We start from the raw sequence: 15,622 nt of genomic DNA, 5'->3' as shown, positions 1-15,622 counted from the left end.
GGTTGTTAAGGCGAAATTTCGAATATTTCGCCGAAATTTTCCGAAATTTAGTCGAATCCGTGTTAAAATTTCGGAACCCCTAAAAAACGAAATTTTCGGCGAAATTTCGCCGAAAACTTCGAAATTTAAACCCTTGGTCATTATGGACCGGATCCTACGTGGTAAAATGACCACTCCCTGAAATGGGTTGAGGAAGAATTGGGCCTCCCCCAAACCGATCTCTCAATTAACGAATTGTAATAAACGGAAGCCTACATCAAATTATGAGCTGATAAAATAAAAGTAGAAAAACGCAAACAAATGCAGTTCCAAAAGCTGCTATTGAGAAATTAAATAGCAGTTGTCAAATATAAAGATTCTGCCCTAGTGCCCTATAAGGCTAGGGTAAAATATATATTTTTGGTCTATGTGTTTTGAGTCAAAAGCACATTTAGTTATCGTGATTTCAATTTTGCTAATTTGGTATTTGTATTTTATATTCTTTGTAATTTTAGTACATTATACACCTAATATAAAAACAGTAGTGCTAGATATACCACATTTTTATACCATAATTTCATACCACTTTATGTGGTAACTTACATGACATTCATACATTAGATACTAAAAATAAAAAATAAAAAACCCAAAAAGAAAAAAAAAACTCTGTCCAATAAAGTAATGACACGTGAGATGGTATAAAAATGTGGTACAAGAATGTGGTAAGTATAGCATTATTAAGAATAATATTATATATAACCTTAAATTTTTTATTTTCAAACAAGAATTTAATGAAATCACAAATTTAAAATTTGAACCATAAACATTTTTTGAGCCTCAATTTCTATAGCAAATAAACATGAAAATAAAAATTGAAAGTAGTTTTAAAAAGCCCATTAGATGATCTTTCAATCCCCCAACAAAACGTTTCGTGAAAATAAATGGATATTTTTTTTCCCAAATTGAAGATTTGATTTTTGTTAAAATTGTCTTAAGATTGCAAACTTCATAAAACACAATGACCAAATTGGCAAAATTGAAACCACGAGGACCAAATGTGCTTTCAGCTCAAAACACAGGGACCAAAAATGTATTCTACCCATAAGGCTATACTGAATGCAAGTTTAATGGAACATTAAAAGACAAAATTCAAGGATTTTAAGACTATTTTTCTACACTTGGAAAATATGAAAGATTTATATTCTAAATTAAGCATTAGAGATCCTTTGTAGAGAAAATCAACTAAAATAAAAAATCATTTAATCAGTTATTAATAAATTAATTGTGCTCAAATAAATGGACGAACATAATTATTTTTATAAAACATTGAAATGATTATAATGATAATCAAATGACTAAATATATAATTTCTGATTTGGTTGATTTTTTGCAAAATTAATTTTTGAATAGATCTAAAAAATGAACAGTTCAGATTATAAGTTCACGTTGTTTAGTGAGCCTAACAGAGGTATTAGCACCGCATTATCTTACTAACCCATTTTCTAGAATACTCCTAGATATATATATATATTATTGAATATAGCCTTTTTTTGTTTATAAAAAACATAGCTATTTTTTTCTCAACCTATCAACATTTTTAAAATTAATGCATTAATTTTTGAAATAAATATTGTAATATGTAGATAATATATTGTACCCAAAAAAGAATCTAACAATTATAAATTAAAAAAATTACGGACAATACATTACTGTTAGAGTGTTAGGGCTAGTCTAGATTAAATGCTAAATACAACTCTTTTATTATGAAATAGAAATATAATTTTTTGTTTTTGATTTTTGTTTTATTTTTTACTTTTTATACAGAATCAAATTGTAGCTGTATGATAATCATACAATTACAAATGTGACTGCGTAATAGTTACAACTTACTTCATTTGTTGTTTGTTAATATTTGAATTCCATTAACCCAGTGGGGTATTTCAGTTGGTTAGGCCTTGGATTTGCTCTCAGTAGTCACCAGTTCGACTTCTCACATGGCCAGGCAGTGAGAGATTTATCTTTCGTGAATTCCCTAATTCCAGCGTGAATGGCCTGCCTTTGCCTTTGACGCGCAAGCTGGCTCAGACACCCTTGATGGCTTAAGAAAAAACAAAAAAAACAAAAAAATTTGAAATCCATGTACAACTCAAATCCTAAGCTTTAAACCATTATTCTTGCCCAAAAAAAAAAAAAAAAAGCTCTGAACGACTATAAATCTTAAACTTTAATAAATTCCAACGCGACACATTAGTGTGTCTACTAAAGTGCTAACCTGCTAGGCTTGGTGTTAAAATGCTTATAAAGGAATTTGGCCTCTTACCTATTTTTAGGACTCAAACTAATACTGAAATAAGATTTTTTGATTATTACTAGATTTTAAATTATAAACATAACCTTAAATTGCAACGATTTATAAACTACATGATCAAATTAAAACGATTAAAACTAGAGATAATTAGACATAGGTTTTTTAAGAAAACAGTTTTTAGATGGAGATGAGAGTGTTTTAAAATTTATAAGAAAATCATTTTAATTCATAATAAAGTCTTTTTAATTTATAAAAAAAATCATTTTAAATTATAATAAAGTTTTTCTCCGATTTGAAGGGTATTTGCTCCTATTTGAAGGGTATTTCCCTTCCTAGGGTGTAGAGTGGGCTTTGTAGAAGCTGCATGTTCTGCCCAAAATCTCATAAAATAGACTGAACTCTAAGTCTCCCTTAAAACTATAAAGATTAAAGCAAAACATTATGACCAAAAAAAAAAAAGCAAAACGTAATTCAAACTACAGTAACTAAAAAGTGAAATTTATCCAAAAGAAAATTACATGAAAGTAGAAGTGGGTAGTGAGTCTAGTGACTTGTGACTGGTGACTTTGTGAGACTTGAGAGACCCAGTAGTCTAGTTTGAGTGAAGGAGCCAAATAGCCGAAAGGGTTCTCTGTGTGATTACTGATTTTACTGATTAGCTGCTAAAGAGAAAGAAAGAGGGCGGGAAAATGGCGGTGGTGGGTGCAAGAGGAGGTGGGTTGGCGCTGTCAAAGCCGGTGACGTTTGTGACTGGCAACGCTAAGAAGCTCGAAGAAGTTCGTGCCATCTTGGGCACCTCCATTCCCTTTCACTCCCTCAAGCTTGACCGTACGTACCCACAACACAAACTCTCTCTCTCTCTCTCTCTCTCTCTCTCTCTCTCTCTCTCTCTCTCTCTCCCCATCTCGCTTTGATTTTATAATTTTCTATATTTTGTGGGTTTTTGACAGTGCCCGAATTGCAAGGGGAACCCGAGGACATCTCCAAAGAAAAGGCTCGCTTGGCTGCTATTCAGGTTCTTCCTCTATTTCTGTCTCTTATTATAGATACCCATGTACACATATACATATACAAGATGAATAATGTTAATGAATGAGTGAATGAATGGGAAGGTAAATGGTCCTGTGCTTGTGGAAGACACTTGCCTCTGCTTCAATGCCCTCAAGGGTCTACCTGGTTAGTGCTATCTCTTATTTCTCTACCTCTCTCTCTCTCTCTCTCTCTCTCTCTCTATCTCTCTCTCTCTCATTTCCTTTTTCCTTTTTCTTCTTTCTGTTTATGGGTTTTGTGACTTTGTCTCTTTTGTGATGGATTGTTTTCTTTTGTTAAATTCAATGCAGGACCTTACATGTAAGTTTTTCATCTTACTTACTCTCTCCAGGTGAAGTTCTATTTACGTGTTCTCTCTATTTGACTTTAATTTTAAGTACAGAACACTGGGTTTAATAATTTAATTGAATAAAACATTAACTATAAAGGATCATTAGTAGGTTCTATGAGTAAATAGCAGAGATTGGTTACTGTTTATTTATTTATTTTTTGTTTAAATTTTAATATATTCGAATGTATGGCATTCAATTGATGATACTTTTGAAGACATGCATATCCTATTCCCCAACTATGGTGTAATACTTATAGCAACCCACTGTTTATAATTTTGAGCATAAACCAAAAATGGTATTGCTATCCATCAACCCATCAACCACCTCTTTCATGCATAACTTTTATTATGGAGAATTTTGAATCAGCATATCTTTGGTCTGGTCTACTGCCTAGTGGAAGGTAAGAGGTTATATGGTCAATTGGTTAGGATTGTCATCCCAGGTGGAGGACCAAATGTATATTTTTCTAATATGGTTTAAAAAATGAATCTCTGGAGGCTAAATAGGGATTCCATTGACATTTACTCTATATGGCATTTTGTTTTGGTACGCAGTATGCTCATTTGGTGTGTGCTTATTTTGTTGTGTTGATTAGTTTTTCTTTTTTCCTTCTCTTCCCTTTTCAAAATTTTGTGCTGTCTTCAATGGTAACCAAGCCTTTTTTTTTTTTTTTCTAATCTGGCCACTGTTTTCTCATGGAATAACCCCTTCTCTCATGGATCTGTTTGGAATTCAAGTTTAAAGAATCTAGCAATGTTTCATGTGTTTCTTGTGGTTCATTTTCTTTTAAAGAAAAATAATTCGGTATTGGTTCTTTCATTCTTTGCTTTGTTTATCTTTAAATGTGCATGCCTCTCTTCTTTCATGATAATAGAGTTTTGCACTTGGAGATGGCTGGTCCTTTTTCTTTTAACTTTTTCTTCACTCTATCCTCATTCTGCTTTTCTCACTTCTGGTGTTTGATGCCTCATGCCTCTTTTCTGGTGCAATTTGATGAAGGGCACAGTTGAAACATCCCCTGCATCTTGAATTTGAAGTTGTCATGCAGAACTATTTTTTCTTTATGGTTATCTTTTCGATCAATGAAAACTTACCATTTGGTGGCCCCTAAAGACATAATTTCTTTTTGACCCCTCTGTCATGTTTGAGTGTGATAAGGAATGCCAAATACTTGGTAAGAAAGACGTATAGAGCATTTGTGGATGCTTTCTCAAGTTACTGGCCGGTCTTGGGTGATTATGTAATTGTAGTCTTGCTTTATGTTTTTATTGAAAGACTACAAAGTATTCTACTTTTAAGCGTTTGATCTATAAAGCTTTAAATTGTTCTCTGTTCTTACAAGTCAAAGCTAAGGACTGGTGGTTGCATCCACAGAGACCTGGCTTAGATCTTTCATGGGATTGATGCATGCATGTCTTGACATCTGATTTTGATAGGATTCTTTTCTTTGTGTTTGAGGGACTTTATTTTCGTTTTTTTTTTTTTTTAACGTTTTCATAAGAATAATCTTCTGTTGTCTAGTTCTTTGTACTCTCAAGTCTCTAACATATTGATCCATATGTACAGAACATATTTGCGATAGCATATGGTGAGAACTTTTGAATAGAATTCTCTCTCTCTCTCTCTCTCTCTCTCTCTCTCTCTCTCTCATACTCCCCCCTTTCTGTGTATACGTAAGAAATATCAGGCCCCAATTTGTTAGCATGACTTAAAGTGTCATGTTTTCCAAGTAAGTTTATTATTACCTTTTCATGGTGTTATATTACCAAGAAAAAGGTTATTGTTTATGGAATGCATTTACTCCTTTCAATTAACTCCTGATAATGAAATCTTTTGCATTTCTGAAGTAATAGTACAAGCTGAAAATGCCGAGGGAGAGAGGAAATTAAATTTCTCTTGGATGGAATTGTTAAGAGAAAATTAATATCTTACTTCTTTTCTTTAAATCTGGCTTCAAGGGTTCTTAATTGAGGAAAAGTATTGTTGTTGTTGTTGCTCCTGTTATAATTGTGAAACGAATTGGGTCTGAGGGAACAAATCCTTGTAAGCTCAATATGCCTTTATTTCTTTGTTATACCTTTCAATCCCTTATCAGTTTATCATATATATGAAATGTCATACCTGCTTTGTCTAGTCTGGGCTTTGCTGTATGATGGCCATTTGTTAATGCTACCTCTTCTATTGCCCTAATACATTTGGCAGTTCACTATAACTTGCTCGTTGCTGCTCCTTTTCCTTTTGGTTGACAAGTGAGACTGAGTATGTTGGTTCATTTTTTATTTTTTTTTCTGTTTACCATTGAATATTGTTAGCACGGTGTTTAGTAGGATGGAAGAGAGGTGGGATAGAGAGGATGAATCATGAAAGTATAAGGGAAGGAAATATGTGATTTTTGCTCCTCTTCATTAGTAGAAGAGAAGGAAAGGAGAATGGAAAATATAAGACTGTCTGTTTACAATTTTACCCTTGATAAAATGGGTTAGCTTGTGGATGAAAGTATAATTTCATCACTTTTGTTTATAAGATGTTCATCTTTCCCTCCACCAATTCACTCATATTTTGAGGGATATGTTATGGTGGGCCAGAAGGGGATCCTTCCCCTCCTATCAAACTTAGCTCAAACTGAGAGAGAATCTCCTGCAGTATTGCTATTTTTATTAATCTAGTCTGATGTTTAAACTTCTACATAATACTTTTGTTTATTTTCCAATTCTATCCAGCCTAATATTTGTTGTTTTCACAAATAGCTAGACTTCCAGTTATGTGGTTTCTTTGACAGTTTTAAAGAATTACAACAATGTGGTCCTAATATTCTTTTCGACAATGCAGCAAGTGGTTCCTGCAGAAGATTGGACATGAAGGTTGTACTTATCACACATTTTCTTGTCTATTTTTGCTTAAATGCTTATTTATTTTAACAGTGATGTCTTTGTGGTTCTAAATGCTTCTCTCATTTTTTATAGGTCTCAACAATTTGTTGATGGCATATGAGGATAAATCAGCCTATGCTTTGTGTGCCTTTTCTTTTGCCATTGGGCCCAATGTTGAGCCTATTACGTTTCTGGGTAAAACTCCGGTATGTAGAGAATCATTTTTCTAATCCCAATTATCTCTGGTTTTTTCTTTTATTTATGCTTATGTTGTCTTCCTCCGTAGAAGGTTTAGAGTAATGTACCTGTTTTTAACCATAATATGAAATCTTCTGGACATGGTTTTGAGGCTAGCTTATGAAACTTAAGGCAATGCAACTTCTGCCCTAGACAAATGTTAATGTGCTTTGGTTATAATGACTATATCCTTCTTTTCAGTAAGAGTGACATCTAAATTTAACGTGCAAATTGTTCTCATTATGGAACCGTAGTTCTGGAATCCTTAAAACTAGAAAGACTTTCCTAAAACCAGGAGGATAAAAAAAAATTGTGGCGCATATAATCTAATAAGTACAATAATCTAAAGAGAAGAATATAGGTAATTGGTCTGCCCAGTAATCTATCTACTTATATGTTCTATCTTCCTCCCTGCTGAGCATTAGTGAATCACAATTTTTCAGAGATCAATGTGTTAATTGACAATTCTATTTGACCTAAAATAGGTCCTCTTAAACTAGAGAATGTTGGCTGGATTCATATGATAAAACTAAGTTCTTGAGGATGATAGGGTTCTACAAGTTGAAAAGTGATCCTTCTATGTTTCTAAAGTGTTGTGTTTGTTTGTTTTATTATTTTGACAAATAAAAAGTTAGAATTTGTGGCTATTGCAAATGAAAAGAATATGTACCTTGTGGAAATGGTTGTACAGGATAGCTAACACTCATGAATGTGGCACTGACATGTATTTTGTGGATGAATTTTAGGGGAAAATAGTTCCGGCAAGGGGACCAAATGATTTCGGATGGGATCCGGTTTTCCAACCCGATGGTTACGAGCAAACGTATACTCAGCTTTATCACTTTTCAACTTTTACTGTATTCTCAGTGGTCCATACTTGCAGCTGATTTTTGTTTCTTGTTTTGTTGTAGTTATGCGGAGATGCCAAAGGAAGAAAAGAACAAAATTTCTCATCGCTCCAGAGCTCTTGCACTGGTGAAGTCTCACTTTGCCGAAGCAGAATACAATTTCTAGACCAACTCCTCTGTGTAAGAGAGAGCTTTCTTCATCTTGTTACGTCGGCATAAGCGGCTTTGAATGTTATAGCTTTTCTCTTAGTAGGAATGTGTCCAGTTGTCTATGATGGTCTAACAAAAACAGGAGAGAAGAAAGTTGAAGTTACAGTATTTGGTATTTGTGTGCTTGCATAAATGGGAGGATAGTGTGGAGGAATAGCCTCTTTACATATGATTTTCTAGTCAATATCACAGAGAAAACAAAACATGGTGTAAACTTTACAACTGTGATTATGCTCATTTCAGAAAAAAGCATTTATGAGCTAGATATAGAATAACTCCATTTCTAACCTCAGTGATCTTACATAGAATGCTGATTTTCATTATCTATTTCAATTTTCTGAAGTTCATTGCAGCAACCCCAGCACGATGCCAACATATTGTTGTTGGTTGATCTTATAAGAAGATCGATCACACCCAGTTAAAAATAGTGATAAGTGACTTAATGACAAGTTTACCAAGTTCTACCAAACGAAGAACTCTAAGATGGATTTCGAACCAGGTCTGCTGTCAAGTGAGCAGCAGTCAGTTTTTTTCTGTTCCAAATCTACAATAGGGTTTGGCCTCTGGACAAAACTATTAAACTGCACCAATTACAAAGTAATCAACAACAATGAAAATGAAAATGACCTTATTCTGTTTAACGAAAACGTGTGATGATCGATTTAACATGAAGTGATAGAGGAATAATAAGCTACCAGTCCTCACTGCTTTTGGGTTTTGCCTCTTAAATACAGTTTCTGTTAACCTAATGACTTTGTCGGTGCAAGAATCCTACATTATTGATTGGATTGCCAAATAGGTTAAAAGAACAAAAAAACAAAAAAACTCTTGGCACCACTATAATCATGATGTGTGGATAAAACTACAGAACACCTTTGTAGTTTTCACTCCTCCACTGTTCTGCTGTCAAATAACTCTCCATTTGTAGCAGTATCATGGTGGGCATGATATCTAGCATATTGTGTTGTGAGACTGATAATTAACGCAGACATTTAAACAAAATCTGATCTAATTAACAGTTTAGATTGACAGAATGATAACATACTATGTCAGATTATCTGGCAAGAAAAAGTTTCTCATACCATGCTACTATTCATGAAAATTTATCAAGATGTGAAGCCATCGAATCCCATTGTGTTACAGGGCAAGATTACGCAATGGAACAAAAAGGAGGTCATTTCCAAAGTTGAACCTCGGTTAAAAGCCATTGAATCCCAATGGAGAAAGAAAAATAACAAATTTATATACTTGATACTTGAAAATCCCATGGAGGGGTGGACACCTCCAAATAAGGCTGGTATGTGTGAGATGTTATATGTACACATACACAAGTTAGGGAGAGAGCAATGAGGAATGAGCTAGGATGGTCCCATGTGTATTAAGCAAGGTAAAAATCCTCACATGCCAAATGGGCCCTGTCTCACATGCAAGGGGTATCCCCAATTGTTCATCATCTAACATATGAAATAGGACTCATCATAGCCATTGTTTCCACTTATCTGCTATGTTTTGTGGTCATTTACTCTGCGCCACTACATGTTAGGAGGAGGGCTTAATCAACATTTATTTTTTGCCCCACAAGTAAAGTGGTGGGGGTTTTTGGACACCACAATGGAAATTGGGTGACTGCTAGCTGCATATTCTGCACAGCAGTCAGAATATATCCATTAGGGCTTTGGTTGCTTTCTCAGCTCTAGTTTGTACTTGTCTATGTAAGGATTGGTATAATATTTCTTCGGATATGACAGTAGAAATAACTCTAGCCTATAACTTAGAATCTTTTATTCAAGGTAGGAGAAGAAGCAAGAATCAAACTGTTATTGTGAGTGTAATGGGATATATTCTCTACCACCAATTTAGATATGATGTGGAGAATAGGAGCGTTATTTTTCATTTTCAGGGATGATTGCGGATTTAATTATAATATTTCCGAGTCATGATTGAAATGGTTAGGATTTCTTCTATTTTTGCCAAACAATTCTCAAATTAAGTAATTGCATCTAGTAATGCATCGTTTGGTAAGATGATGATAAAGGTTAAAAAGAAAAAAGGTGATGATGTTGGTTGGTTAATGACTTGATGTCATGTGGTATGCTGGGGAGCGCACATGGAAGAACACAAGGAATGCCGGCAGAGAAACAAACATTGATAAGTGAACACAATAATAGAAAAGAGAAAACCACCTTGATTGCACAACCAAAAGTAAAAGATTGCTTCCATTGCCATTTGCGAAAGGAAAAACAACAAAAAAGAAAAGAAAAGAAAAGAAAAAAAGCTTAAAAAGTAAAAGGAACAAAACATCACTGCCCATTGCTATGCTATGCATCATCAACTGTAAAGACTGACTGTAACAAGGTCCTTTCATAACTCAAGTTTTGACATTCATATCATACTATTGCTTGTAAGACTAGACAAAAGAAAGAAGAAACTCACAAAATCATTCATATCCTATAAACCCAAATGTATGCAGAAAAAGAAGAAGAAGAAGAAGAAGAAGACTGACTCTGGGAGAGGAAGATAAGATAGACACACAAACGGTGGTTAGGATGTGATGGGATGGATGAAACAGAGCAAAGACCAAAAGAGAGGATACAAAAGGAAAAAGGGAAAAAATGAACAACGCTTCTGCACCTGCTCCTAAAAATGACATTGTATTTTTCAGTTGAAGCAGACCGAGGTTGAGCAATGACACACAGACAGACAGACAATCTGAAGGGAGGGAACTGACATGTGTAAATAAATGTACACTTGCCAGATTTTGAAAAATAGAATGAAGGGGGAAGGAAACAATTGATGGAATATATGGAAATTGGGTAGTTCTATATAATTGTAAATTTGGAGATGAGGTACTATGAGCACTGACGGCCTCTGCGGCAGCCCAGTGCACCAGCACCGGAAGTTATGTCTCCGACCATGGAAGATGACTTGGCTCCCAAGCTTGAGGCCCTGGCATAGCTTGCTGAAGCTCCAGCACCAGATGGAGTGAAGTAGGCACCATTCAGTAGCAGATCTCCCTCTGACCTCCAATTCCAGTTCTTCCATTGGGTTGTAGGTGTCTCCACCCTCTTGGTAACCTTCCCAATGAAATTTGTCATCAATAATCAGAAAATTTAGTATGTGAGCCTCATCATAGTGAACAAGCATTGATTGACAAGAATAGGGTACGTAATACAATACATACCTCCTTTGCAAAGGGATTGGTTGGAGCAGCATATCTGTTGCCTTGGCTGTTGATGGTGGGTTCTGCACTTCCACCAATGGCATACATCTCCCAATGAGTGTAGTCATTGTTCACCACATGGAAATACCCGTGCCTACACCTGTATTATTCATAGTTCATGTCTTATGAGCATCAAACCAAAGAGCCATACAACAATTGGTATTGCATTTCTGCTATCAATATGCCAATCATGTCATCTCTCCCTTGTTTGAATTTTAGAATTTGTCTTGTAGAAAAGGTAAAAGAACTTCCTATCATGCTTTTGCAGCTCAAAAGCAAGCTCATGCATCAGCAGGGCTACTGTTTCTTGAAATGGACATATGAAAAATGGAATTAGAAATCTTTTAATATTGAAAGTTACCTGGGCATTCTTTGGATAAGTCCCTCTCCAAAGTGGTTGTAAGCAATAGTCACTTGCATTTGTTTGTCTCTAGTATAAGAATCACTGTGGCCCAATAGCATCACCTGATTTTTAATTACATGGATGTCAATGTCAATATTACATTAAAAATACACATGGAAGTAAATGTGAATCAGAGAGAGCAATATACACACCTCATTGTGGTGGGTCAAGTGGTTGTTGGAAATGGTAATTGCAGTTGAGCCCATGACAGCATCAACAAGGCCATCAGCACAGTTGGAGAGGGAATTGTGGTCAACCCATATATGGCTTGACCCGAAGATGGAGATAGCATCTCCATCAGCCATTGTCCGCCACCCAAAGTGAGATGGTGAGCTCCTCACCAAGGCATTTCCTGTGGGCTTGCAGTCATGGATATGCAGACCATGAATAATCACATTTGTAACAAATTGGATTGTGATGCATGCTCCATTAGCAATGTGAACATTGACTCCGCGGCCATCAATGGTCTTGAAGCTGTTCATGATGAGCTCCTGCTTCAACTGTATCACCATGTCCCTCTTGAACACAATCCAGAGAGGCTTGTCCTGGATGACAGCATGGCGAAGAGTACCGGGTCTGGGGTTCACAGGGTCATCATCACCGGGGTCAGTGACAACATAGAAGCGACCATCACGACCACCGATAGCATTTCTGCCAAAACCAATGCCACAGTCTGCAAGACGCTTGCGGTTCTTTTGCCAGTTGGGATCACAACGCCAGCAGTCATCAATTGGATTGCCAGTTCCACATGAGAAGTACCCCAGCTTCCTCCTTTCAGTGCTGTTGCGGATACTCCTGCAATATCAACAGTGTTTCTACTGTCAACATTATTGTCAAAAAAATAAAAAACAAACTCTTCCATCATAATTCAAACATGTGATGCATTACCAATGGCTGAGCTTCTAATCAATTAGAAACATAATTTTGTTTATTAATTTTATTCGTATGAATATAGTACAAAAATTTATTGTGACTATTTATCCACATTAAAAATAAAAGTGGGGTAGTAATTTTTCTGGGATTTTAGTCGTGGCAATTTCTCCTAGGTTTCTTCTTTCGTCCTGTACTGTATTTGGCTCATGACGCGGCCAAAACACCGAGCACTACATGGCGGTAGCACACGAAGCCAGGAAAAAGCCAGTATTTTGTCCATTTGTGAGGACAATTGGGTCTTTACCAGTTAGTGTAACGGATATAATTGATGGCTTGATTTTGGTCCAGAAGTGGAAACAGAGTATCTGACCTTTTTCTTTCATCACTGTTTTGGCAACACATGGGTGAAAGTGAAACCTATCACTATTAAATATCCAAAATTCGACCTGGAGTCACTATAAGATCTAAATCTCATCAAACCCATTACAGCCAAATATTATAAGAACCTTATATAATAATGCCTTCACGTTCACAAAAAGTTAATAATAGCAACAGCAATGATAATTAAAAGCAAGGAAAAAGGGGGTGTAAAAAGCCTATAAAATTTATACTGGATGGCCTCTTTTTGTGACATAGACATGCATATGAAGTTTTATGAGTAACTTTACAAATCAAATTTAAACCAACATGACATCCCTCCTGCCTAAAACAGAACTAAAAACACCATCAAATTCATTTGCAGAGACCTAAAAGCTTGACGCCAGTTGAGTAAAACTGGGTGTATATTTAGACAAGAAAAGAGACATGCAGGCTTTTTTGACCATTAAACACGGATCTGGCCAGAATTGGCATGTGGAAGACCCTATGAGAAAGTGCATTGAAAAGGTCGAGAAAATATACACCTAAAGAAGTCTAACATGGAGCAGGGGAGTCCTTAATTATTACAGTGAATGCGACAGAAGAAGGCAAAGTGAAAATGCATAAACAGAGAGGGCAAATTCATCAGAGAATGCAAACAACTTCAACTTGAAGCATTTACAAAACTAGTAAGTGGGTTTAATGTAAATGCCAATTGGGACAGTTGGGGTTAGGTCCAGTTCATAAGAGTACTAATAAGAGCTAGCTACCACCCACCACAACCTCTCATTAGTGAATGCAATCAAATTTCAGCTGCTGGGGTTTTTTTTTTATTTAAAAAAATTATAACAAAATTTTATCTACCCATGTGCATTTGACAGTCAAATTTATTTATCACAATTATGCAGGGAGAGAGATGTAGTTGTCTTTTATCTGAAGAGAGAAAGAAAAAGAGACCCACATGTCAACCATGGAAGCAATCTCCTCTGGGTCCTCAACTGCATGCTTATTGAGGAATTCATCATCCTCAGCCACCCTGAAACAACCAATTAAACAACAAAAATGAATTAAAGACCAAAAACCCAGAAATTACCAAAACCCAATGAACCATAACACTCCAAAAACATTCACTGTGGCCTCTCAGACTCGTTGAGTTGGGTCAAACCAACCCATAAAAAATGTCGGGCTAATCAGAGAGTGACACGTTGCAGTGGCAGGCAGCGAGTAGTGAAACAAAAAGTAAAAGACACACGCGATTATGGGAAGGCACGAGGTGTAACAGTGCTCGAGGCCAGTGCTGCTGAGCAGACTGTGCCCAGTAAAAACGGTTAAGACAGTCGGCGGGGCAGTGTGGGCTGATGTGAAAATAAGAGTACTGGTCGAGGGTAATTCTGGGAATGCGGAAAAAAGCAAGAAAGAGAGAAAAACGTAACCGACTTAAAAGGAGAAGGAATCCAAGGGGAACGAACATAACCGACTAAACGGCCCAGATCTAAAGATCTGGATCTTAACGGTTGGGATTGTTAATTTACGGTTGGGATAAGAACAAGACAGCACCATCCAACGGTCTAAAAAAGACGAGGGACTAGAACAACGGTTCAGATCCATCCACGTGGACAAGGAGAAAAGAGAAAAAGTAATTAACGTTTGGAGGAGGAGGAGGGGTTTGGTTGGGTACGGACCTGGCCGCCATTGTTGAGTTGCTTGAGCTCTGCAACTGTCCTGTTTCTTCTTCATTCCTGCAAAATAAAATTAGAGAACATAAATAAATAAAATGACAAAAAGTTAAAGTATAAAAAAGTTATCAAAAACCACCCAATTTGTACGGAAAACTCCAAGAACTCTCTCTCTCTCTCTCACTAATACTTTGAGTGAGCTCTGTTACTCTGAGGCCATTAATGGAGTCGAACACAACCCACAAGCACAACTCAACCCAAAATTCTAAGAAGCTGTAATTTCAGAAGCTTGTTTCGTACTATTACCACTCAAACACAGAATGTAGCTCCATTTTTTCAACTAGAACTCTTTGGCTCACCCAAATTACACACAAACAAACCCAGAAAAAGAGAGAGAGAGAGAGAGAGAGAGAGAGAAGACAAACCAGTTGAGAGAGATCCCGTCGAAGCCGACCCGGCCTGACATTGCAGCAACGAAGCAAAACACGAAGATCACCGAGACGCAAACACAAAGCCATCTCTTGCTAGTCTCAGAAACAGCCATTTCCAAACCTCTCGCTCTGTGTGTCTCTGAGTTGTGTGGAGAAGAGAATGTGGAGCAGAGAAATTAAAGACACACACACAAACACAAACACTACACAAATTAATTGCAGTGCGTGTTTGCAAAGAGAGGATACAAGTAGTGGAGTCAGGGAATGAGCTCCCACAATCACTCTTTATATAGACACAGCACACACACACCCACTACTTAACGGCGCCGTTTACAGTTAACTAACTAACCCCCACAATATTACATTACTGTTCGTTATTTGACCCTCACCTTGGATTAGGTTCACTCTAACCCAACAACCAAACAACCCCTACAACCAACATTAACTGCTCCTCCTCACCCCTCCCTGTAACCAACCCCCTCTACCCAGCTTTTTAACCTTTTACTGCCGTTTCACTCAGACACCACCCCCCAACTAACTTTTTAACCGTTGGCCTCTGACCCTGCCCTTTTTCTTGCCACGTCACCCCAGGCCGTTACGGAGGAGAGAAAGAGAGTACGGACGGGTCACGGGAACAGATGTCACGGTAATCTGCTGGTATTGCGCCTAGACAATAAAATACAATAAAAGAATTTTTTTTTAATTTTTTAAACTATGGCGTGTTTGGGTTGAATTGTCATTCCAGGCGCTAATCACGGTCTTGTGAACGTTTTGGTTGACTGCCATTGAACGCAGCTTACTGCTTAGTGCTTACAGGTTGTGTGTGTA

At 36.6% G+C, this 15,622-nt stretch overlaps 2 protein-coding genes across 2 annotated transcripts; one reads left to right on the top strand and one right to left on the bottom strand.

Annotated features, from left to right (window-relative positions):
- Positions 1-2,888: 2,888 nt before the first annotated feature.
- LOC147293669 (Inosine triphosphate pyrophosphatase family protein) lies at positions 2,889-8,121 on the top strand. The gene is given in 8 exon segments (XM_086233268.1): positions 2,889-3,115; positions 3,238-3,302; positions 3,400-3,463; positions 3,628-3,637; positions 6,499-6,530; positions 6,633-6,745; positions 7,523-7,599; positions 7,688-8,121. Coding segments are annotated over 8 exon segments (621 nt in total). The 5' UTR covers positions 2,889-2,976; the 3' UTR covers positions 7,809-8,121.
- A 1,901-nt stretch (positions 8,122-10,022) lies between these two features.
- On the bottom strand, positions 10,023-15,061 carry LOC147293668 (Pectin lyase-like superfamily protein). The gene is made up of 7 exons (XM_086230307.1): positions 14,789-15,061; positions 14,370-14,426; positions 13,649-13,723; positions 11,610-12,252; positions 11,416-11,519; positions 11,016-11,154; positions 10,023-10,908 (listed from the first exon to the last, which is right to left on the bottom strand). Exons 1-7 carry the CDS (start codon positions 14,905-14,907, stop codon positions 10,684-10,686), a joined length of 1,362 nt encoding a protein of 453 aa, XP_086086433.1. The 5' UTR covers positions 14,908-15,061; the 3' UTR covers positions 10,023-10,683.
- Positions 15,062-15,622: the final 561 nt, after the last annotated feature.

The sequence above is a fragment of the Dryas octopetala genome, chromosome 2 (genome assembly GCF_963921425.1).
Source record: "Dryas octopetala chromosome 2, drDryOcto1.1, whole genome shotgun sequence".
Classification (NCBI taxonomy): Eukaryota; Viridiplantae; Streptophyta; class Magnoliopsida; order Rosales; family Rosaceae; genus Dryas; species Dryas octopetala.
The sequence above is the reverse complement of the archived record's forward strand: the minus strand, read 5'-3'. Positions and strand labels throughout refer to the sequence as shown.